Source organism: Brienomyrus brachyistius, chromosome 2 (assembly GCF_023856365.1).
Source record: "Brienomyrus brachyistius isolate T26 chromosome 2, BBRACH_0.4, whole genome shotgun sequence".
Taxonomy (NCBI): domain Eukaryota; kingdom Metazoa; phylum Chordata; class Actinopteri; order Osteoglossiformes; family Mormyridae; genus Brienomyrus; species Brienomyrus brachyistius.
The window spans coordinates 32,578,068-32,597,241 of NC_064534.1; the positions used below are offsets into that span (position 1 = coordinate 32,578,068).

The 19,174-nt window shown below is 42.9% G+C and overlaps 1 protein-coding gene across 2 annotated transcripts; it reads right to left on the reverse strand.

The window, feature by feature from the left end:
• Window positions 1-1,248: 1,248 nt before the first annotated feature.
• LOC125718360 (zinc finger and BTB domain-containing protein 7C-like) lies at window positions 1,249-18,250 on the reverse strand. Of its 2 annotated transcripts, none has more exons than XM_048992177.1 (3): window positions 18,008-18,250; window positions 4,567-5,787; window positions 1,249-4,025 (listed from the first exon to the last, which is right to left on the reverse strand). In XM_048992177.1, exons 2-3 carry the CDS (start codon window positions 5,769-5,771, stop codon window positions 3,452-3,454), a joined length of 1,779 nt encoding a protein of 592 aa, XP_048848134.1. In that variant the 5' UTR covers window positions 5,772-5,787; window positions 18,008-18,250; the 3' UTR covers window positions 1,249-3,451. The 2 variants fall into 2 exon arrangements, with proteins under 2 accessions (XP_048848134.1, XP_048848143.1); XM_048992186.1 differs by lacking the exon at window positions 18,008-18,250 and adding an exon at window positions 7,169-8,078.
• Window positions 18,251-19,174: the final 924 nt, after the last annotated feature.

Sequence of the window (19,174 nt, forward strand, 5' to 3'; positions counted from 1 at the left end):
GGGTACTGTTGACCCATCCACCAAGGCCAGCAAGAAAGACAGAAACCCGTACTACAAATAATGCAGATGAACTCCGTAAAACCAGGGAGAACTGACAAGAACAGAACAACTCGGTTGTTTTTTGTAAAAGGCCTCAAACTGGTGTGAAGTTTGAACTTTCCGGTAAACCTGTAATTATTCAAAAGATTAGCGAATCTACTAACAGATTAAAATTTAATAGTTCTTGTATAAGATTCTTGCAGTCTGAAGTTGGATGCAGTCCAGCTAGGACAAGATATGTGAGAATTCAGAAACATCTCCACAGAGAAGCATTAGACAAAAATACAACAGTCATTACTTTGGTGCTTTGACCCTTGCATTGCATTGCTAATGTACTTGTGCTGTAAAGATATTTCGTTGCTGGGTCACAGTATATTTCTGGGTTCCTATATCTCCACATGCATGTGTGCTATCCTTACACCAAATATATAATTTTTAAATTATGAGTCTCAATGAAAGCCATATTTTAAATGGAAAATAATGGTTTAAATAAAATGTTTTACTTCTTGTTTTGTGGAATAGAAATCTTTATAGGTGCCAGTATAGTTGAATAAATTGTAAAAAATAATGTACAATATGTATTTTTTGGATGCACAATACTTTACACAGTTAGGCCCACGGGTAAAATTTTCAACATTGTTACACTTGGTGAACATCACATTACTATCAGGTACCTTTATCCAAAGAACCAATATGCTCCTGAAATGTATTTTGTCCTATTCAAAAAGTCTGTTTTTCTTATGGTACTTCTTAAATTTGTAAATTATATAAAATTGTATTTAATAGCAGAAATCTGTGTTGGCATCATATTGGTCAAAAAAGTATATGCAATCTAGCGTCCAGTAGATGGCGATAAGAGAATTACAATGTACTACAAAAGAGAAAAAGGAAGTGTCTGAGCGTCGCCATGGTTACTTTTATCTCGATGAACCTCATCTGTCACAAACTGCACTTCCGTGACAAAGCGTGTAGCAGAAGGTATGAATTCTTAAATGTTACATCTGAAAATTTACTCAAGTTTTGTTTCTGTAAAGGAATATTTGTGCATTTTTAATGACTAATTCTACACATATAATCATAGGATTCTTTTACACTTGCTTTGGTGCCTTTGTCATTGGTATATTGAAACTCTCAAGGATGATCACTTTTCTGTGATTGACAATAGCAGTGATCATTGACCCCAGCCAATGAACACTGGCAAAAAAATAATTAAAAAGCAATCCCATTTTTATTTTGCAAACCCACAATATAGTTCACATTTCAATTTAATCATGATGCTGTTTCAAACAATTTAGCAGCATATGCAACTGATTTGAGATGTAAATACAGGCGCTCCTCTACTTACGAAGAGGAAGAGGACTGTGAATCCAAATTGTGTTCATTGGGCTCCCGTTTCCCGTCCACAACATCAATTTTTTTTCTGTACGCCTTTTCCGCCCAGTACGACTTCTGGCCGCTACTCCCGCCGTGCAGCAGCGTAACGTGCGTACTCCCAGCATCCTACTTCTTTGTACTTGCGTAAACCCTTAAAATGATGTTGAATAACGACTTACGAACATTTCAAGTTGTGGACGGCCGTTCGGAACGTATCTCATTCGTAAGTAGAGGAGCGTCTGTATTACCTAAAATATGGAATTAAATGAAGGGGTAGCCTGCACCTTTTACTCTATTTGGGCCCATTTCAATAATGAAACTTGATCGGGAAAAAAAGAAATGCTCCCATAGTTTCTCCATTCTGTAGAAATTATAGCCAAAAGTCAAACCAACGAAAAAAGATCAACACTCACTTTAATTTCTTAAATGGGTCCCAGACCCAGAATATAACAATCATAAAAAATCTATCGTTTTTAAAATACCTTAACAAAATGTGCATTCATTTCTTACCAAACTTTCTTAACAAAATATAGCCAAGACCATTTAAATATGCATAAATAGCTAGAAAAAAAGCATGAATGGGGCAACACAATTTATATTAAGGAGACATATGCATATGTAAAATGATATGCAACGAGATTCATTTTTAAGGCAAACATTACGAACATAGACTATACAAACAGAAAAAGTGCCGGTCTCATTCTGACATGACCAGATTCTGAATAAAGTTGTAAAAATTATTTGTAACTTAAAAGTCATAAAAATTTGAACAGTTGTGCATTGGTCACTTGGTCCTTTTGAGTTGTGTATTTAAAATGATACACCAGCGATTGTAAATGTTTACTTGTGGCTTTTCTTTAACTAAAAAAAAGCAAAAACTCCAGTACAATACACAAAGTCTTGTGTGAAAACGAATAGGAAGCTATTCTGCAATTTGAAAGCATTGTCACCATAAATATTTAACATTTGCCACAATATATTTACGGCCTAACAGTATTTACAATAGTATTTACTTCTGATATTAAAAAAACAAACATACTGTTTCCAGTGGCATCATATGATTATAATGTGATTAAAGAAGGAAAAAAAAAACAGGCCGGAATTGTCACTTACTGGTTACGTCTCTGTATCACAATCTCAGGTTTAGACAATTGTAAACCACTTGTAAAAATAAACCATAAAATTAAAAACAACATACTGATTGTGCAAGGTATTTTATCATTTTCATTTATGTGTAAACTTGTGTTCTGTATACTAAATTAGATGATGGTTGTGCTGAGCACAGAAGCTTTAACAGCACATGTTGGCAAATGGCCAGTTGGGGGCAGCAATAGAACGCTGACATTCAGAACTAGAGAGCAGACTCAGGTTGCACAGCACAAATGGCCAGTTGTTAGAAATGTGCTTTAAAAATAAGCTTTCCTACACGGTGTTATTAATGCTGTTATGGCAGTCATTTGTTTCCTAAAAACTAAGTAGTGTGTTACTTGCATTCCTACATTAATAATAATTTGATACCATCCATCGTCTGTAACTGCTTATCCAGTACAAGGTTGCAGTAAAGTTTAATACCATCAAATTTAAATTAAATCTGGTGCAAAATTATTTTAAAGACATCAACCTGTCCTGTGTTAAATACATTTTTATATTATGATATGCTTAATTTAAAGATACCCTGTGTTAACTAAATAAAACCTTTTTGGATCAAATGAAAAATTCTATGTATATTTTTGTACCTTGAACTGACATTTGTATGAACTAAATCACACTATCATTACTGTTTCAAGCAGTGACCATATTTCATATTATTACCCTTTGATATAAGTGTGATATTGATATTGCAATTAATACCCATAGCAATGGGAAACTGTAATTTGTTACTCTAAATTCCAAAAAAAAAAAAAAAAACTCTCAGCAAATAAACTTTAGGATGGATTCCTGTTAACCACACCAAAGACCATGAAGTGGTATTTACTAATGCTTTGGTGCATTTTGTCGTCTTACCAGTGGTCACTGGTATTGTGTCCATCTGTACAGATTAACTAGTGGCCTGTGGCTCCACCCTCATAGCCCAGTGGCCAACAGCTGGGGAATAGATGGGTGGACGGGACAGGATGTCATCCCGTGCCAGGGCGAAAGCAAACACTCCTCTCCTTCGCTCAGCCACCCCATTTTGATTATTGTCCAGGAACTTTGCTTCTAGGCTTCGCCTGTCATTGCTGTCAAAGTTCTCCAAGGCGCTGGGGAGCTTCTGGTCAATGAAACTAGGCTTGACAGCATCGTGGTTGCTAGGCAGGAACCCATTGAGACACAGTCTGTCCTCGTGTGGGGTGCTGGGAAGATAAAGGGGGTGGGAGGGGCGTCGAGACATGGGCCTGCGTCCACGTCGGGGCCGTGTTACGCGACAGCTCTGCCGCTTGACGTGCCGGTGGAGGTGATCGGAGCGCGTGAAACTCTTGGTGCAGTGCTCACACTGGTAGGGCCTCACCCCTGTGTGGATGCGCAGGTGGTTCTTCAGGTCGTAGTTGTGCACAAACTTTGAGTTGCAGTGCAGGCAGATGTATGGCCTCTCGCCCGTGTGTTTCCGCATGTGGATTTTCAGCTTGTCCTGCCTGGTGTCAAAAAGCAGGGTAAAAGGTCACGCTAACATGTTTCAAAGCAAATTCAAGGAGATTCATCCACGCATTCTGACTGCTGATCAGGGTCACGGTGCGAGATAGGGGAACACCTTGTACACCAGTGCTGCACAGGGCTTGCTATGAAAAATAAGGCCCAGTATTCACACCAAATGTGCAAAAGTCTTTGCCAATCAAAAACATTATATTTAAATTATCTTCCCAATGGTGTAAATAGCAACCATACAATATTCTTTATGGTGTTCCTGTTAATTTGTACATGTTCCAATATTAAAATGTGTTTTTCTGATCAAATATATATTTGCTACCCAGATAAACAGCCTTACACATTTTCTTTGACCGCCTAAGACTTGTACAGCTTAAAACTGTACAATTCATTTTATTATTTCGATAGAAGTAATTTCTTAAATATTTAGTAAATAATTTCTTACATTCTCTTAAATAATACTTTAATCTAGATTTATAGCACGGTTTTCCACAGTATATTAAAAACTCCCATGGAGGGGTTTCTACCTACCTGGTGAAGCGGACTTCACAAATGGTGCAAATGTAGGGTTTCTCTCCTGTGTGAGTCCTCATGTGGCGGGGCAGCTTGCCTGCACCCTGGATCACCTTGTTGCAGATGGGACACTGTTGGGATGCCTTGGGTTTCATCTTTTTGTCTTCCACCAGTGGCCAGGGTGGGAAGAAAGCCCCCAGCTGGGAGGCACTGAGAAAACTCAAGTATGAGCTGAGGTCTCCCTCATCCTTAATGGCTCCCAGGCTGGTGTCACTGTCTACAGAGAGGCCAGTTCTTATGAAGTCCTTCAGAAAGTCACTGTGGAAATGGGTGGGATGGACCTCATTCTGCAGCTCTTCTTTAATGGCCTCCTTCTTTACCGCCAAGTCCAACGGCATGCTGGTCCTCTGGGAGCAGTATGGATGAGGGATGCTATTAGGCTCCAATATTGGGGGAAATCCAGGAAACTCTGGATTCCACATTGGGGGAAAGAACCCAGGAAACAGAGGTGTTCTGTCAGTGGCAGACAGCTTGGGGTACAGCCCCTCCTGCAGCAAGGATTCAATGGAGAAGTCTTTCAAGGCCCGGCTCTCTGGACCCTTGGGGTCCTCCTGTTTTTCCTCCATGACCTCTGTGGGGTCAGGGTCTTGTGCCTCGTCAGACAGACCATCCCCTGGCGACGTGCTTGTAGGACTCTCTTGTTCCCTGGCCAGCACTTCTTGTCTCTGCTGTTCCGGCTCAGGCGTTGACTTTTCACTAGAGTCTTCTTCCTCTTCCCTGGAGGCCTCATCTTCCTCCTCACTCTCCATGTCCTCCTCCTCATCCTCTTCTCCACCAGTGTCCAGGATCTCCTGGCACACGCTGATGATACAGGGGATCTCCAACATCCGGGCAGCATTCAGGACCTCCTTCACATTGGCGTTGGTGACTGTGAGAGTAGAGGTATAGGCGAACTCCAGGATAGCGGCCAGCGGCTTGTGGTCCACGAAATCGATCTCATAGACCCCATGCCAGCTGTCCTCCGTCCCCACTGTGAAGAGCTTCTTGAAGTACTGGCTGCAGGCGGCCAAGATGGCTCGGTGCGCACGGTACTCATGGTCTCCAACAACCAGCACCACATCGCACAGGGTTCCATCCTGGCGCTGCTCATTTAAGCCACACAGAAGGTCACTGCAGTGGTTGGGGAAGGGAATCCCGATCCGGTCTTCCTCCCTGCTGTCCATCCTCTCACTGAAATATCTGTCAAGAGGAAAGAAGTAAACAATCATCAGTTTCTTTTTTCCTCAAGGTGAACCGTCAAAATGTTGGGTAGTCTATCATAACAACAACAACTGTGCTGGAATCTGGAGACATGACAGTGCTAAATGAATCCAATGTTTTTATAAGATAGATGATGAACATGTTACTGCTGGTGGAGTCAAAAAGGTCAACTAGCATTAGCATAGCATTATTATTTAACAAAGTGAACTGAGCTTTTTTAGCACCACACTTGCCAAGCTCCCAGTAAATTTCAAGTGTAAACGCGCTACGTCATCTGCTGAGCTGAAAACGGACTGTACCTCCTGCATATGGAAGGTGCCAATCGGAATAATCACGAAGACCCGACGGTTGCACGTTAGCTTCACTTCTGAGTTTCTGACATTTTTGACAATATACTACAAGTAATACTAATATATACAAATAGTTATCCTAAGAGAAAGGCTTGGTCAAATTTAATTAAAGCCATGAAATTATTTTTCATATATCACTATTCATGTAATTAATGTGATTAATGAATATAAGAGGTAAATCCATATATGGGGGGTTGCCCGGTCATACCCTCTGGTGGACTGTGTTTCTGTCCAGGGTGTACCCCTGAATTGTGGTGCATACTGCCAGGAATTAGCTCTAAGTCCACCTGTAACGCTGTACTGAATAAGCCATTAGCAGAGGGATGGATGGGTGGATGGATGAATGATTAATGTGACAATAGGCTGAAAACCTGTACTTCAGAGATTTCTCTAGGTATCCTGCAACATGCCGACTGGCCTCTATGGATTATGGGTACTCTTATTAGGCAAACCAATCGGTTTGTCTAATTCAGCCACACCTAACGGCAATACAGCCATTCCACCTATATAAGAGCCGCTAAGTAATGTTCAAGTGAGATGCCTCTTACTGACGTGGTGACTTTAGAGTTGACAACAGGAATTCACCGGAGAGGGTATTGACTGCAGTGGATAATTGATTTTCTCTTACCCTTTGAGTAAAATAAAATAGCAATTCTCTGAGATCTTTTCTCAAGCGTCCCTTCTATGTGCGTAGGTGTGTGTGTGGGCCGCAAACCGCTCATAGATGACAGGGTAAACAGCACTTAGTTAACATAAGCAAATTTTCCTGTAATGTTTTAATTGTATTTTTACTATTCTGTTCTTTGCACTGATATCCTGTCACGTTTTTCCTTCTGATTTCACGTTTCTGGTCTCTGCTTGAACTTGTACACTCGCAGTGGGCGAGGGCTTTGCCTAGACAATAGCTCAGGTTGAGGGGATCAAGGAGGTATCAGTTTTGCTATATGAATGAAGAACACTTCTGGTTTTCACCTAGCTGAGCACTGACCTAATTTGTCTTTTTTACTAACCTGGTATTAACTACAGGCTGGCTTTTTAAGGTCCAGATACCTTAGCTGTGTTGTGGAGAACTGTTTTACTCAGCTGTCCCTTTGGAACTGAAGTTGCAAAGGCACCAGAGGACTGGTGACACCTGAAATGAGAACAGATTCTGACACGCTATCTTAATCAAGTACGGCTCCCGGGTCTGAGGAATGATAAGACCCTGGGGAAAAAAATGACACCCCCACCTCTCCAAATTCCCTTTCTCTCAAGCAGATTGGGTAAACATGTGGGCAGGGAGCCCCTCCCTGCCCCAATGCAGCCTTGGGAAAACCCTGCCAAGTCAAACAGCTGCAAGGCGAGAACACAGCCAGCCCGATGGGAGGGGGGCTATCCACACAGTGCCTCCCCACCCACTTTGGGAACAGGAGCGGCAGCGCTGGATCGAGCGCACTGCTTTCAGTTACACCCTGGAGAGGATCTAAGGAGGATGTGACACACAAACAAAAACAGCACAGTGGGTGGTGGGGGGGTTGTCTTTTCCCTCAGGGTCCTGGCTCACAGCTCCTGGGTGATGTCTTAACCTTTCACATCTTGGACGTGTCTCAATTACCAAGAACATGAAAAGGATCATTGGGGAAGAGGTTCTCACAACTGCTGTGGGGTCCCATGTGACTCGTACATCACTAGCAGTGGGAACATCCAAGAATCGTTCATTTCATTATTGAATTCTGGGAGGGTAAGCTACCGAAGGGCAGGTAGCAGGAAATGCAGATGGCCCGAAGTTAAAGAACTGTTTTCTTAGGTGCAAGATGTGCATTTGTCTGAGATTGGCGCACGTGTGGTGCATTTATGGTGAACACACAGGTATTTTCCATCATGCTGAGTTAGTTCTTTTTTTGTGAGGCGAGTTATGTTACTGCCACCCCGTACGCAGTACCCCCCCTCCCCCCCCCCCACCATCCCACATATAGTACAGCTCCTCCCACAGCCAGGTCTTCACTAACTCAACTGAATGGTTTTAGCTGGAACATTCTCACTTCAGTTTTTGATTTGAATTACTGCCGTTTTTACAGTACAGATACCATTTGTAATCATTAGTAAATAGTAAATCATTCATTTTAATACTAAGCAATACAAGCCAGTTCCAGTGACCGAAATCCACTGGAACATTTTTGCCACTTTTATTTTGCTTGGAACTTCAATTGCAGTTTCACTCACTTTGGATGCCAAGAGAGAGACAGTGTTTACAGTTCTACTCGAGACGCCCCCAGCCCCATAACCATGCACTGCTCGTTCATGTGACCTGCCTCTCCCCAGCCCTGTCACACTGTGTTATTACACTGCTTAAGCTGAGACGATGCTCTGCACCACTTAGTCACCACAGATAGTTTGTGCAAGGATGAACCTTACTTACTTACTCAGACGAATCAGCTTGTTTGAGAAACAAACAAGGGTTTTCAATGTCAATAAAAATACAGCTTTGTTTGCGGACTCAACATTATCTGCTCTAATGCGTCTGCCACACCTGAAATAATATCATTGGGATTCTTGAAGTGGACGTGGCATATTGTTGTGTAACAATTAAAATACTAATACACACACAATGATCACAGGTGTACCCAAGCTGGACTTTAGGGAATTTCAATCTTGTAATCTTGAGATTACCCCCTCTTCTTAACATCCAGAACACATACAAACTCTGCTCCTCAGTCATCCTGAACACAGGTGCTGTTGAGCATACAGCCTTCGAATGCTGCAGTCCACCGAAAATGCAACAGGTTAGCGTGGCCAAATCTTCATTCTGCGCCATGTCCCTTAATCACTATGTTGAAAGGCATCTGCCTAACCCTAAACCCTAGATTATGTCAGCATAAGCCAGCACTAAACAACGGTACACAATAAATACAGAAGCAAACAATGGGGAAATATTTAATAACACTCTTTGCCTCAGTTGAGTAAATGTGAAGAGGAGTGTAACAGGGCGGGGAAGGGTGGTATTATGTGATATGCAATCTAAAATGCAACACAAATAATAATGTCCTTTGCTTTCAGTGCTCTTTCCCAAAGTTCCCTATACAAATAGACTAACATCCATGTGATTGTATTTATACATTTTCAAAGAAAAGATCAACATCCATGGAATGGTGGATGAAGGAATTTGTTTTATCAGAAAATGTTCTTCTTTTGTGCAATTTTTAACTTACATGAACCTGTCACACTGGTTCTGAATAAAGCTATTAATTATGATATCACCACATTGCCCTTAGGTTGATACTACAATAGTTTCCCTGCCAGTTTTCCTGCTAGTTTCCATTGAAAATTCACTATTGAACTATCTGTATTAAACATGCTGTCCAGATCTGATTTGTTATACATGGAGATCAGTACAGTTGTACTGCATAACAGGATATATAACTTTGTATTTCGTGTTATTTTATTAGTCCATCAGAATTCTGTTTCAATTGTATGTCAATGATTCAGCAAAGAATTTAACAACAGCTTTACATTCATGAACTTTCATAAATCACATTCTGAATAACATTCACAAACTGAACATAATTACAAACTATATAAAACTTTCCAATCCGGCTGAGTATAGATATTAATAAAAACATACCAGAGTACCTATCTATTTACGTACACACAATGAAAACAGTAACAGCAGCCCAAATTCTATTTCGCATCATTAAACCTTAAATACACTGAATAGACGCTCAGGCTTAAGTTTTTGAATAAGAGGATCTCAACATGCTTGACAATCGATCCTTTAAAGGGGAGCTATGTGACTAGGTGCCAATAATAAAGCCAAGAAAAACAAGTGCTGAAAGTTACTCATCTAATTGCTGTATCTGCAGAGAGACGCGGAGGTTTGGGACTGGCACCCGGGACTAACCCGAGCACCAGCTTTCCTCACCCGCGTGCTGACGCACACACGCGCGCGGCGGCGGCGGGCGCACACTCACGCACACCCCAGAGCGTTCATACCGTTTCTGGTCCTGCCGCTCGCGCCCTGTATTTCTCGTCCGTTCGGCTTTCTTTCTTTTTTTTTTTTATTTTCCTTTCCTCCCCTCGGGGTTGAGAGGTGACCTTCCTGCCCTTCCTGCCGGCTCCCGGGTGAGAGAGACGGACTTCTCGAGCCGGGATGCCCTCTCTCTCGCGCGCGCTCGCTCCGTCTCACGCGCCGGCCATCGGCGGAGGTATGGCGCTGCCAGCCCCGGCGCGTGGAGCAGGGGGCCGGCGGAGCAGCGCGACGGCAGCTCTCGCCCTCAGAAGCGGGCTGGTGCAAGCTTGTGGAGAGGAGGTAGAGGCTGGTGCGTCGGAGCAGCAGATGGGAGGGAGAGCAGCGACATAACTCTGCCTCCAGATGCCGCACCGCTAGTTTTTATAGCAGGGTGGGTAGCTGCAGGATAATCATACCCCATCCTCCTCCACAACACAAGTTAAGCACAGTGTGTAATAAGCTCATGGTTCGAACCCTTTGATTTAGGTCAGACAAAATGAATTTTTAGTTCTCTGTTCCGTTAAAATTACTTTCAATGCAAGGCGGTTTGGGGGGGGTATGTTTGTGGGGATGGGGGGGGGGATTGTCCGGGGAAGAAATGAATGCGATAATTTTTTAAGATTCCAGAGAAAACGTTATGGGCTAGAACCCCTATCTTATAGATATAGATATAGATATAGATATAGATATGTTACAGGCAGGGGTAAGCGAAACCCAGACAGTTCGCTCGGAGCGGCCCTTGAGCAAAGCATGTCACGTCTTGCCAGGGGTGGGAGTGGAAGGGCCGCTTCCCCATTAACGGGGAGGGGGATTTACGCTGCTGCGAGCGAGTCTCGCAAAGCCGGGGTGAGTCACATGACCCTGGAGTGTGCAACAAACACTCGCACTCTGCCGTCACATACTGTCTTTAAAGAACATTTCTGCTGGATATGGTTTGACAGTGGTTCTCATTATAAGTCTGTCTGTCTATCTATCTATGGTCTAGTCTTACTGACTCCATTGTTCTTTTCATTCTCACATATTTTTAAAGCATTACTGATTTTGAGATGGCAGGCATTGTATATTATAACATGAATGACACCTGATGAGAGAAGCAGTGGGCATCCGCTTCCACCGCGGTGACGTTTCAATCTGAACGCTGCCCAGATCGGGGACGAGCTCGTTGAGGTGAGAGCTCCATAACTGGAATAGCTCCCGTGCTACGCGCCAATGGGTGTTTCCCAAATGTCAGGAATATCGCTCTTTCTTGTTTTTATCGACTGGGGAGCACCGCCGCCACTTTCTAAGCGGATCAGAACCACAGGCTCCAATGCTGGGCGACCTGTCTGGGTCCAGTCTGCACCAGTTCTTCTAAAAGAGGATTACTGAACTGAATTAGTTAAAAATAAAACAAAACGGAGAGTCTATTTGTGACACGTTACCCTGCCACTGTTTGGAGCCCCAGAGGTGGGTTCTGCTGGTCATCTTAGTTCAGGGAAGCCAGGAGCGCCCCTGAAATGTCCTGTTTTCAGGCTCGGCCCGCCTCAGTCCACTCAGAACCCAAAGCCCCTCATTACGACAGAGTGAGTGGTGATTAAAGGCAGCGGTCAGACGAAGACTTCGGCTTCCCAGACGCGGGCCATTCCGCCATTCCGCTGGGCCGGTCTGGCGGCTGCGCAGGGTCCCAGTTCAGGGCCGCTGTTTGCTTTCCACTACAGGTGTTTGCAGAGCGCCAGTGCAAATCATTACAACTGTCTTAAGTCAACAGAGCCCTGTGGTAAGGTTAAGGCAACACCCGCTTTCCCTGTCAACTGCGCGTTACATTATTAAGCTGTGATGTTTTCTCTGCAGGTGCAGACGCTTTAAGAATTTGAATCTAGGCCCTTTGCATGTGACCTGTTTGCATTTCAGCACAGCTACATGTGTCCCTTGATTGTTAATAATAACTATGTACAGTAAGTTTCCCTGATTTCCATAAAGATATCACATCTCATCCGGAAATTCTGGGAGTCTCCTGCAAGTTGACCGTGGCTCCCTGACATCTGCGAATGGTCCACAAGTGCTGGACATCCGTTGCTAGGCTATATAGCGGTGATAAAATTAGCCAGCAAGAAGTTTTGCTCACGCAGCATTACGCTATTATTCCATGACAAACAGTATTTTGGCAGTATTTTAAAAACAAATGCTATTCCAGTATTTCCTGATAAAATTTGCTGGAGGGGTATATTTTGAAATGGCATTATACGAAAATGTCCGCTTAATAGTATAATACAATTACATTCAAGTAGTAATATTTATCAGACAGCATGGTGTCCACCTGAATTCTGTCTCTGTAAAGACAGTATACCATTTAAAGTTTTTCATTGAATTTCAGTGTTAAAGTTGTCTGTCTTCCAACTGTTTATCCGGTACATGGTCTTTCAGCTTCTACCAAGTTGCAGAGAACACAAGGCAATGGTACAACCCTGGATGGGGATGTCATGGACGGGTAGATGTTCTTGCTAAACCTTTTTTTAGAAAGTGAAGTGCAGTGTATGAAATAAAGAAAATTCCAAACTAGAGAAACACATTTGTATTGGTTTGTTGTCCCTTGCCTTCTTTTCCTTTAAACCTGTCTGCGATTTTTCACAAAAACCCCTCAAATTCGACGTGTGGCTTGTTTCCAGTTGATGATGATACTGGTATTTTGCATAGTGTGAGTAATTATTCATCCCTTCAAAGCCACCAGGTCGGACAGTATGACACCCAGGCATCTGACCAGACAGGCTATTGAAGTCCTTGGAGCTGGTTGTCATAGAAACCACGAGGTAATGTGCTTGACACTATATGTGTCCGTTGATTGTTAATAATAACTACAGTAAGTTTCCCTGATTTCTATAAAGAATGACCACCAAAACCAGTCATCGCCTAGAAACAAGTACTTCTTTTGAAAGTTTTGGCTGAAATTTTAAAGAATTAGGTCTATTCTGGGATCACTTTAGAAGCTCCAGCATGTTCAAATTCTAGCCTCTTCGTCCCCAGACACGTCCCATGGTACCTCATTAGTCACTTAAATGAATGATTCAGTACTTCAGTTAAAAAGATGATGAATACTATTAAGGTACTTCATCACGCGGTGGTAATACTGTATGTTTCCACTAAACTGGGGATGAGAAATATTGTTCAATATTCTCATAGTCCATGAAGAAGTAAGCATTCAGTAACGGCTATGCCATCCTTAAGAAGGGTAGCTTGCTAGGTGTTACTGATGAACTTGAGTGGTTCGTGAAAAGAACAATGGCAAGGCAAGTGAGAATGTCCATTGATGTACAGACAGGAAATATCAGAAGCCATAAAAGCTTGTGGTGCAACACCCACACACACAAAGAAACGCAAAGGCACACACATACCCACCCACACATACACACCACACACCGACACAGAGCAAGATAACCCAGCAACACAGGCAGCTTGCCAGATAATGTAATAACTGAGGTAAAAAGACTATGGAGGCCACCTTTATTGTCAGACTGAGTCGAGAGAAGACAGCTAAGGCGGATTTATTCAAAGTGATGACATTATCCATGCAGAGCTGATGCACTGGTCTTTGGGAAGAAAAGAGGTGTTCGAAAATCTCGTTAGACAAGTCAGGGAAATGCACTGTACGTGGGAGCAAATGCTCCTCTTCAAATTCCAAGAAAAGAGACCTAACAGTTTGCAGTGGGCGTGCAGTTTCATCATGGATCAATCCTTGACAATATCCACTTGTAGATGCAGACGGCACGCATTCAGACCTGCACACAATGGGTTTCTCTAACAGCAAAAGGGAGATTTGATTTCAGGCTGTTTTGCCTGAAGTCATTAACTTTTCCAATTTCAGTGTTGGAATTAGGGGTATGAAGGGGGCGGCAAAACTACCGGTGGCGTGTTTAACTGCCTCATCTGCTCAGGTGTCCCAGAGCGGTGTTTCCCAACCCGGTCCCCAGGGACCTCCAGGCAGTCCACGTTTTTGCTCCCTCCCAGCTCACTGTCAGACGGTCCACATTTTTGAGCAAAAACATGGACTATCTGGGGCCCCCAAGAACCGGGTTGGGAAACACTGTCCTGGAAAAGGGCAAACGAGTAGCACTTCAATTCAAAAGCAAGCACAGAAATGTCTTATCTGGACACTGTTCATTCCAAGCAAGACTATTCTGAAGTCTCACAGTTTTACCATTTAGTAAAATCAGTCAGCAAGTATTCAGTTAGAATTTGAATTGCTACTATTGCAGTTTTTGCTGTGATCTGCACATTATGGATGAGAGCAGTTTACTTTTTTAGTGGTATGTTGTGTCACAAGACGGAGTCACTGAACGGGCCACAGATACAGGTGGAGGACTGTGGAGGACCCGTTGCTCTTAGTAATGGAAATCTTTATAAGTGTACATATTGACCTGGGGAATGAATAAAAGGGATGAATATAAGAGGTGTACAAATTTCCTTTTTGAGAACATAAAATATATTTAATTCCAGATTGAATATGCAGCCTTTAACAGTGTGCTTCACCTCTCCGTTGGTAAGACCCCACTTCAGATCCCTGTTCGGAGTTTGACAGGCACTCTGAAGACCTGACCCATCCCCTAACCCCCAACTCCTACCTCCACCTCCTGCCCATGCCTGCAGTTTATAGGAAAGCAGTTGGCTTTGGAAAACGAGGAGGAGGACCAGTCACGACTCTTTCTGCTGACAAATCCATGCGAATGTATGTGTGGGTGCTAGTGTATGTTCATGTGTGTGTGCAAGCACGCACGTGTGGTGAGGGGGCGGCAGGCAGGACCACATCCTCCTTTGATAACGAGATCAAGCCTTTTCTTCCAAGAAAGGCATTGTTTGTCTGCTAGCTAGTACGGCCAACTTGCCAGTGAGCCAACATTGACAAACCTACATAGTCCACACCCATATTCTTAGTTACATATATATATAACTGTACTCAGAAAATGGCTGATATTGAATGACAACCGTTGAGCACCTGTAGAGAAGATATATCACTGACTTCCTTTAACTTCCTTCCTTCTTAGTTATGCATTTTATATCTCTTGCATAACATGACATTTTAATCATTCTTTCACTAGAGAATGTTTCTTCCTCATCAGCTTTGATATGCATCGGACACTCCTCCCACCATGAAATTGTGGTCTCACCAAGACGTCGTCTCTGTGAGTAGTGACAATTCATGTCTGAACAGAGGGGACACCAGCACAACGCCCCGCTACCGATTTTTTTTGTCTTTCCACTAGAAGATTCTGCATGTGTGACAGTTGTCTTCAGAAATTGTTTGGTGGAACTTTTGTGGGTATAGGCATGATCACACCTACGAGTTGAGTTGGCTTTGCCTGTAGTTCTGACAGACTGGCAAAGCAACGCAAGATAACCAGATTGGATTGTCATCAGGGCATGTTTGTACAGGGCTTTGGTGATACTTAGGCACACTTATGCCAGATACAATAAATAACTCAATGCTGGTACATGAAACTAGATGTTATGTGTAGTTTTTCCATATACATATAAGTGCTTCATGACCATACAGTCTTACCAGGGATATTCTTATCAAACACCATGTTTCCTATAAAAATATTCTAACTACACAAGTGAGTCTGCACTTTCAATAAATTGATTATTTCCTGATTATTAACCTATCCATCTTCCAATTGATTATCCAGTAAATGGTCATTGGGATTTGACAATTTATGTAAATGTTACCATGTTTGTCAACATTATCAGTTGTACCAAACCTTTATATGTTTTGCAGTTTGGTATTAATAAAACAGGGTGAGGAAATAAAAACGAACCACCTGGTTAAATTTACCATGTGACTACTGGCCAAATTTTTAGTTGGTAAATGGAAAAACGTATGCGATAAACCCAACATGTATGAAGATCTGAGATTAATCACAGAGAATAGCCTAAAGCATTAGGTGCCCTATGTTGATTAATAAACGTTTTCTGTAAGCAGAGATCTCAGCTGCAACCTTCATTCTCAATTCAGAGCTTTCAGCAAGTTCCTGTGATCTCCTCAGTGAGCTCAGTGGTAGGTGACAATGTCAGAGCCTGGCTGTAATCTCGGTGGCAGATTAGGTCCAGAGCAGAAAAACCGAGGCAGGATTATATGTGAGCCGTGACTGTGCATGTGTGCCGGTAAGTTTCACAAGGTATGCCACTGCAATACGTTTTGCTGAATTAGCAGTGCGATACCCCTATGAAATTGGAAAATGTGTTTGTGAGTCATCTGCATGGTAAACCTCAGTCCTTTTCCTCCAGGTCTCTGGCTATTTGAGCATCACTTCCCAGAGCCGTGGTCCAGCTAACTCTACCAGGTAAGAAGGAGGTGCTTTAAAACTAGCTGTGCTCTTCTATGGTCAGATCGTTTAAGGATCTGCTTCCCAAACGCACAGTAGACAATGAGTGTAACTGCATTAAAATATTTATCATTGCAACACTGTTGACCTAGTAAGTCAAGGATGTTGGTGTGTGGAGATTCCACTTCCTTTGAGATGCTTACTGCACTGTAAGAGCCCCAGTAGTGTTATGTGGGGTACAGGCTAAGGGACCAAGTATTCCAGCTGTGGACCACTGAAGCTAAGGGTGAACAAGGAAGAATGGGGCAGATCTGCTGTGCCTGCTGCATTCCCACATCATTAAGAAGCAAAAACTACGGGGAAAAAAAGAAGTAGCATAGCAGAAATGTTTATATGGCAAAACTGTGCATGTTGCAACCACAGAACTACTTGTGAAAGGTTTACCTTCATGTAAACCATGTCCCACAGTCATAAACAGTTATTATATGTATCACTCAGGAGATTAGGCTTACCGTACCCTTTGTCCCTGCGTACCCCTTGCTATTCAGGGAGGACAAGCTATTATGTAGCTGCGTCAATGGAGTCAAACATTACTGCAACATTATTGTCACAGGGCTGAGTGTGAACATCCAAATACTGATTTCCGACCATGAATGACTGTAGCTCTTAGAAAAGACATCAGTATCTATGTATCACATCGTAAGCAGTGCAGTTAAATTTATAGGCTAAATGCAAACTGTAAATATTTAGAACTGGACTTTTAACCATAAATGTGGAGGATTACTCCTTAAGCAAACACTGACAGCTTTAAATTTGGGCTGGAAGATTTCAATGTGTAATATTATGAGCGCCAACAGAAATGCAAGCCGAAGGTCACAAAATACATAAAACGTGACGAAATACTGTGTAAACAATACATTGCAATAGTGCAAAATGCTGCAATAATTTTGTTCATTGACAGGTCAGTAACCAGAGAAAAACCAGGCATTTTGCTGAAATGATGGCAGTGCGTAGGGCAAAATATGTCTATTTCAGAAATAAATGTGTTGTTGGAAATTGGATTTATTTTTAATGAACTGCCTTTATGTGTGGCCAGTACTGCCATAACTGTCACACTTAAATTTTTATACATTATATTATTGTAGTATTATTTCAAACCATATTTGAATTACACATGTACCTACTGTTAGTTTGAAGTCTTATATGAGCTCCACAGAGTTGTTCCCTTAATCATCTGTCTTACTGAAACCCTGCAACGGCTCCAGTTGAGATTTTGAGCTTTGTGTGTAACCTGAGCTTGACAGGAATGACCACAAAATACCCAAAACAAAGGGAAGCTATGGGATGCAGGACTCTCACATCATGTTCATCCCGACAATAATGCGTGAAGTGCTTTGAAGCTCAATGAAGCAGTGTCATTAGAGAGAGAAGCTCAAAATCAGCTCCGTGGACACCTATACTGTAGCAGGACAATTACTCAAGTATATTATGATTAATAGCACAAAAAACAAAAACAGAATTTCAGTGACCGCCTCAGCTCTCACTTGAGACAGAAAGACGAGTTTGCTAACCTTTCGCTGGCGAATCTTTCAGGTTCCGTTGTCCCGCTGTTCTAGAGGTGAGTCGTATCCGTTTTAGTATGAGAACCGTGTGCCTGTGAGCACGAGTGTGAGGTAAAAAGAGCAAGCTTCCCAACTTTGCTGGACGTACCGCCTCACTGTCAGCAAAGGAAGAAGGAACCCACACGCACCCGCGACACACACACACACACGCACGAAACGGTTGGAAAGAACGGCCCCCACCCATTCCCCGGCACCCTCCCTTCAAACTGAAACTATTTGGCAGCGATCCCCACACCTCCACCTGTGCTGCTGTGAGGAGAATGACGCTCCCAGCCGGGCCAGGCCTGGAGGACTTCCTGCATGGGGCAGAGAAACGCTGCAGAGAAAGGGAGGAGAGGAGAGGTTTTGGGCCAAGGTTACACGCTAATGCTGAGAAGAGGCAGATCACAAAGACTGACAGGATGGAGGAAGGTGCGCAGGGTCTCACAAAGACGTCTTTTTTTTTCCCTCAGGTGCGGATTGACCGTTATGCAACAGCGATGAGCATTTGTACCTCTGAGCATTCTCCAGTCTGCATCAATCTGTCTGTTTTCCTATGCAGTGCTGTCAGAAGACCTCCCTCACTTCATTCACTGAGGTTTGCTGGTGCTAAAAATAGCAGCCTTATCTAATGGGCTCCATAGGAAACCAAACCAAGGTGTCTCACAATCTAAGCTGTTTAAAATGCCAAGAATATGGCAAAAACGTGTTGTAGCGAAATATGCCAGGGTGCCATTCAGCTCATCTGAATGACTCCTGCGTTTCTCCTTCAATGAATACCATGGTTTTCTTGTTTGTCCCACATTGCCACCAGACTATGTTCCTTGCTGGACGTTCAGATGAAGGAAGCGTAAGGAATGGAGGCGGTTGAGTTGACAAAGATTTGAGATGAAAGTGTGTTATCTCCCCTTCGGCCTTACCGGTGTGGCTATACATCTATACAGCTTACCTCGTAGTTTCCCCAATCAATGATTATTGCACCACGCGCTGATCCCTCTGACCTAGACCCTGACTGTGCTATTACAGGGGACAGATTATATTCATTAGCTTACTGGATATTTTACTGAAGCATAATAGAGCTATAAAACCTGGAAAGTGAACCAAGTCTACATCCTTAGCCTTAACATTAGTGGACAC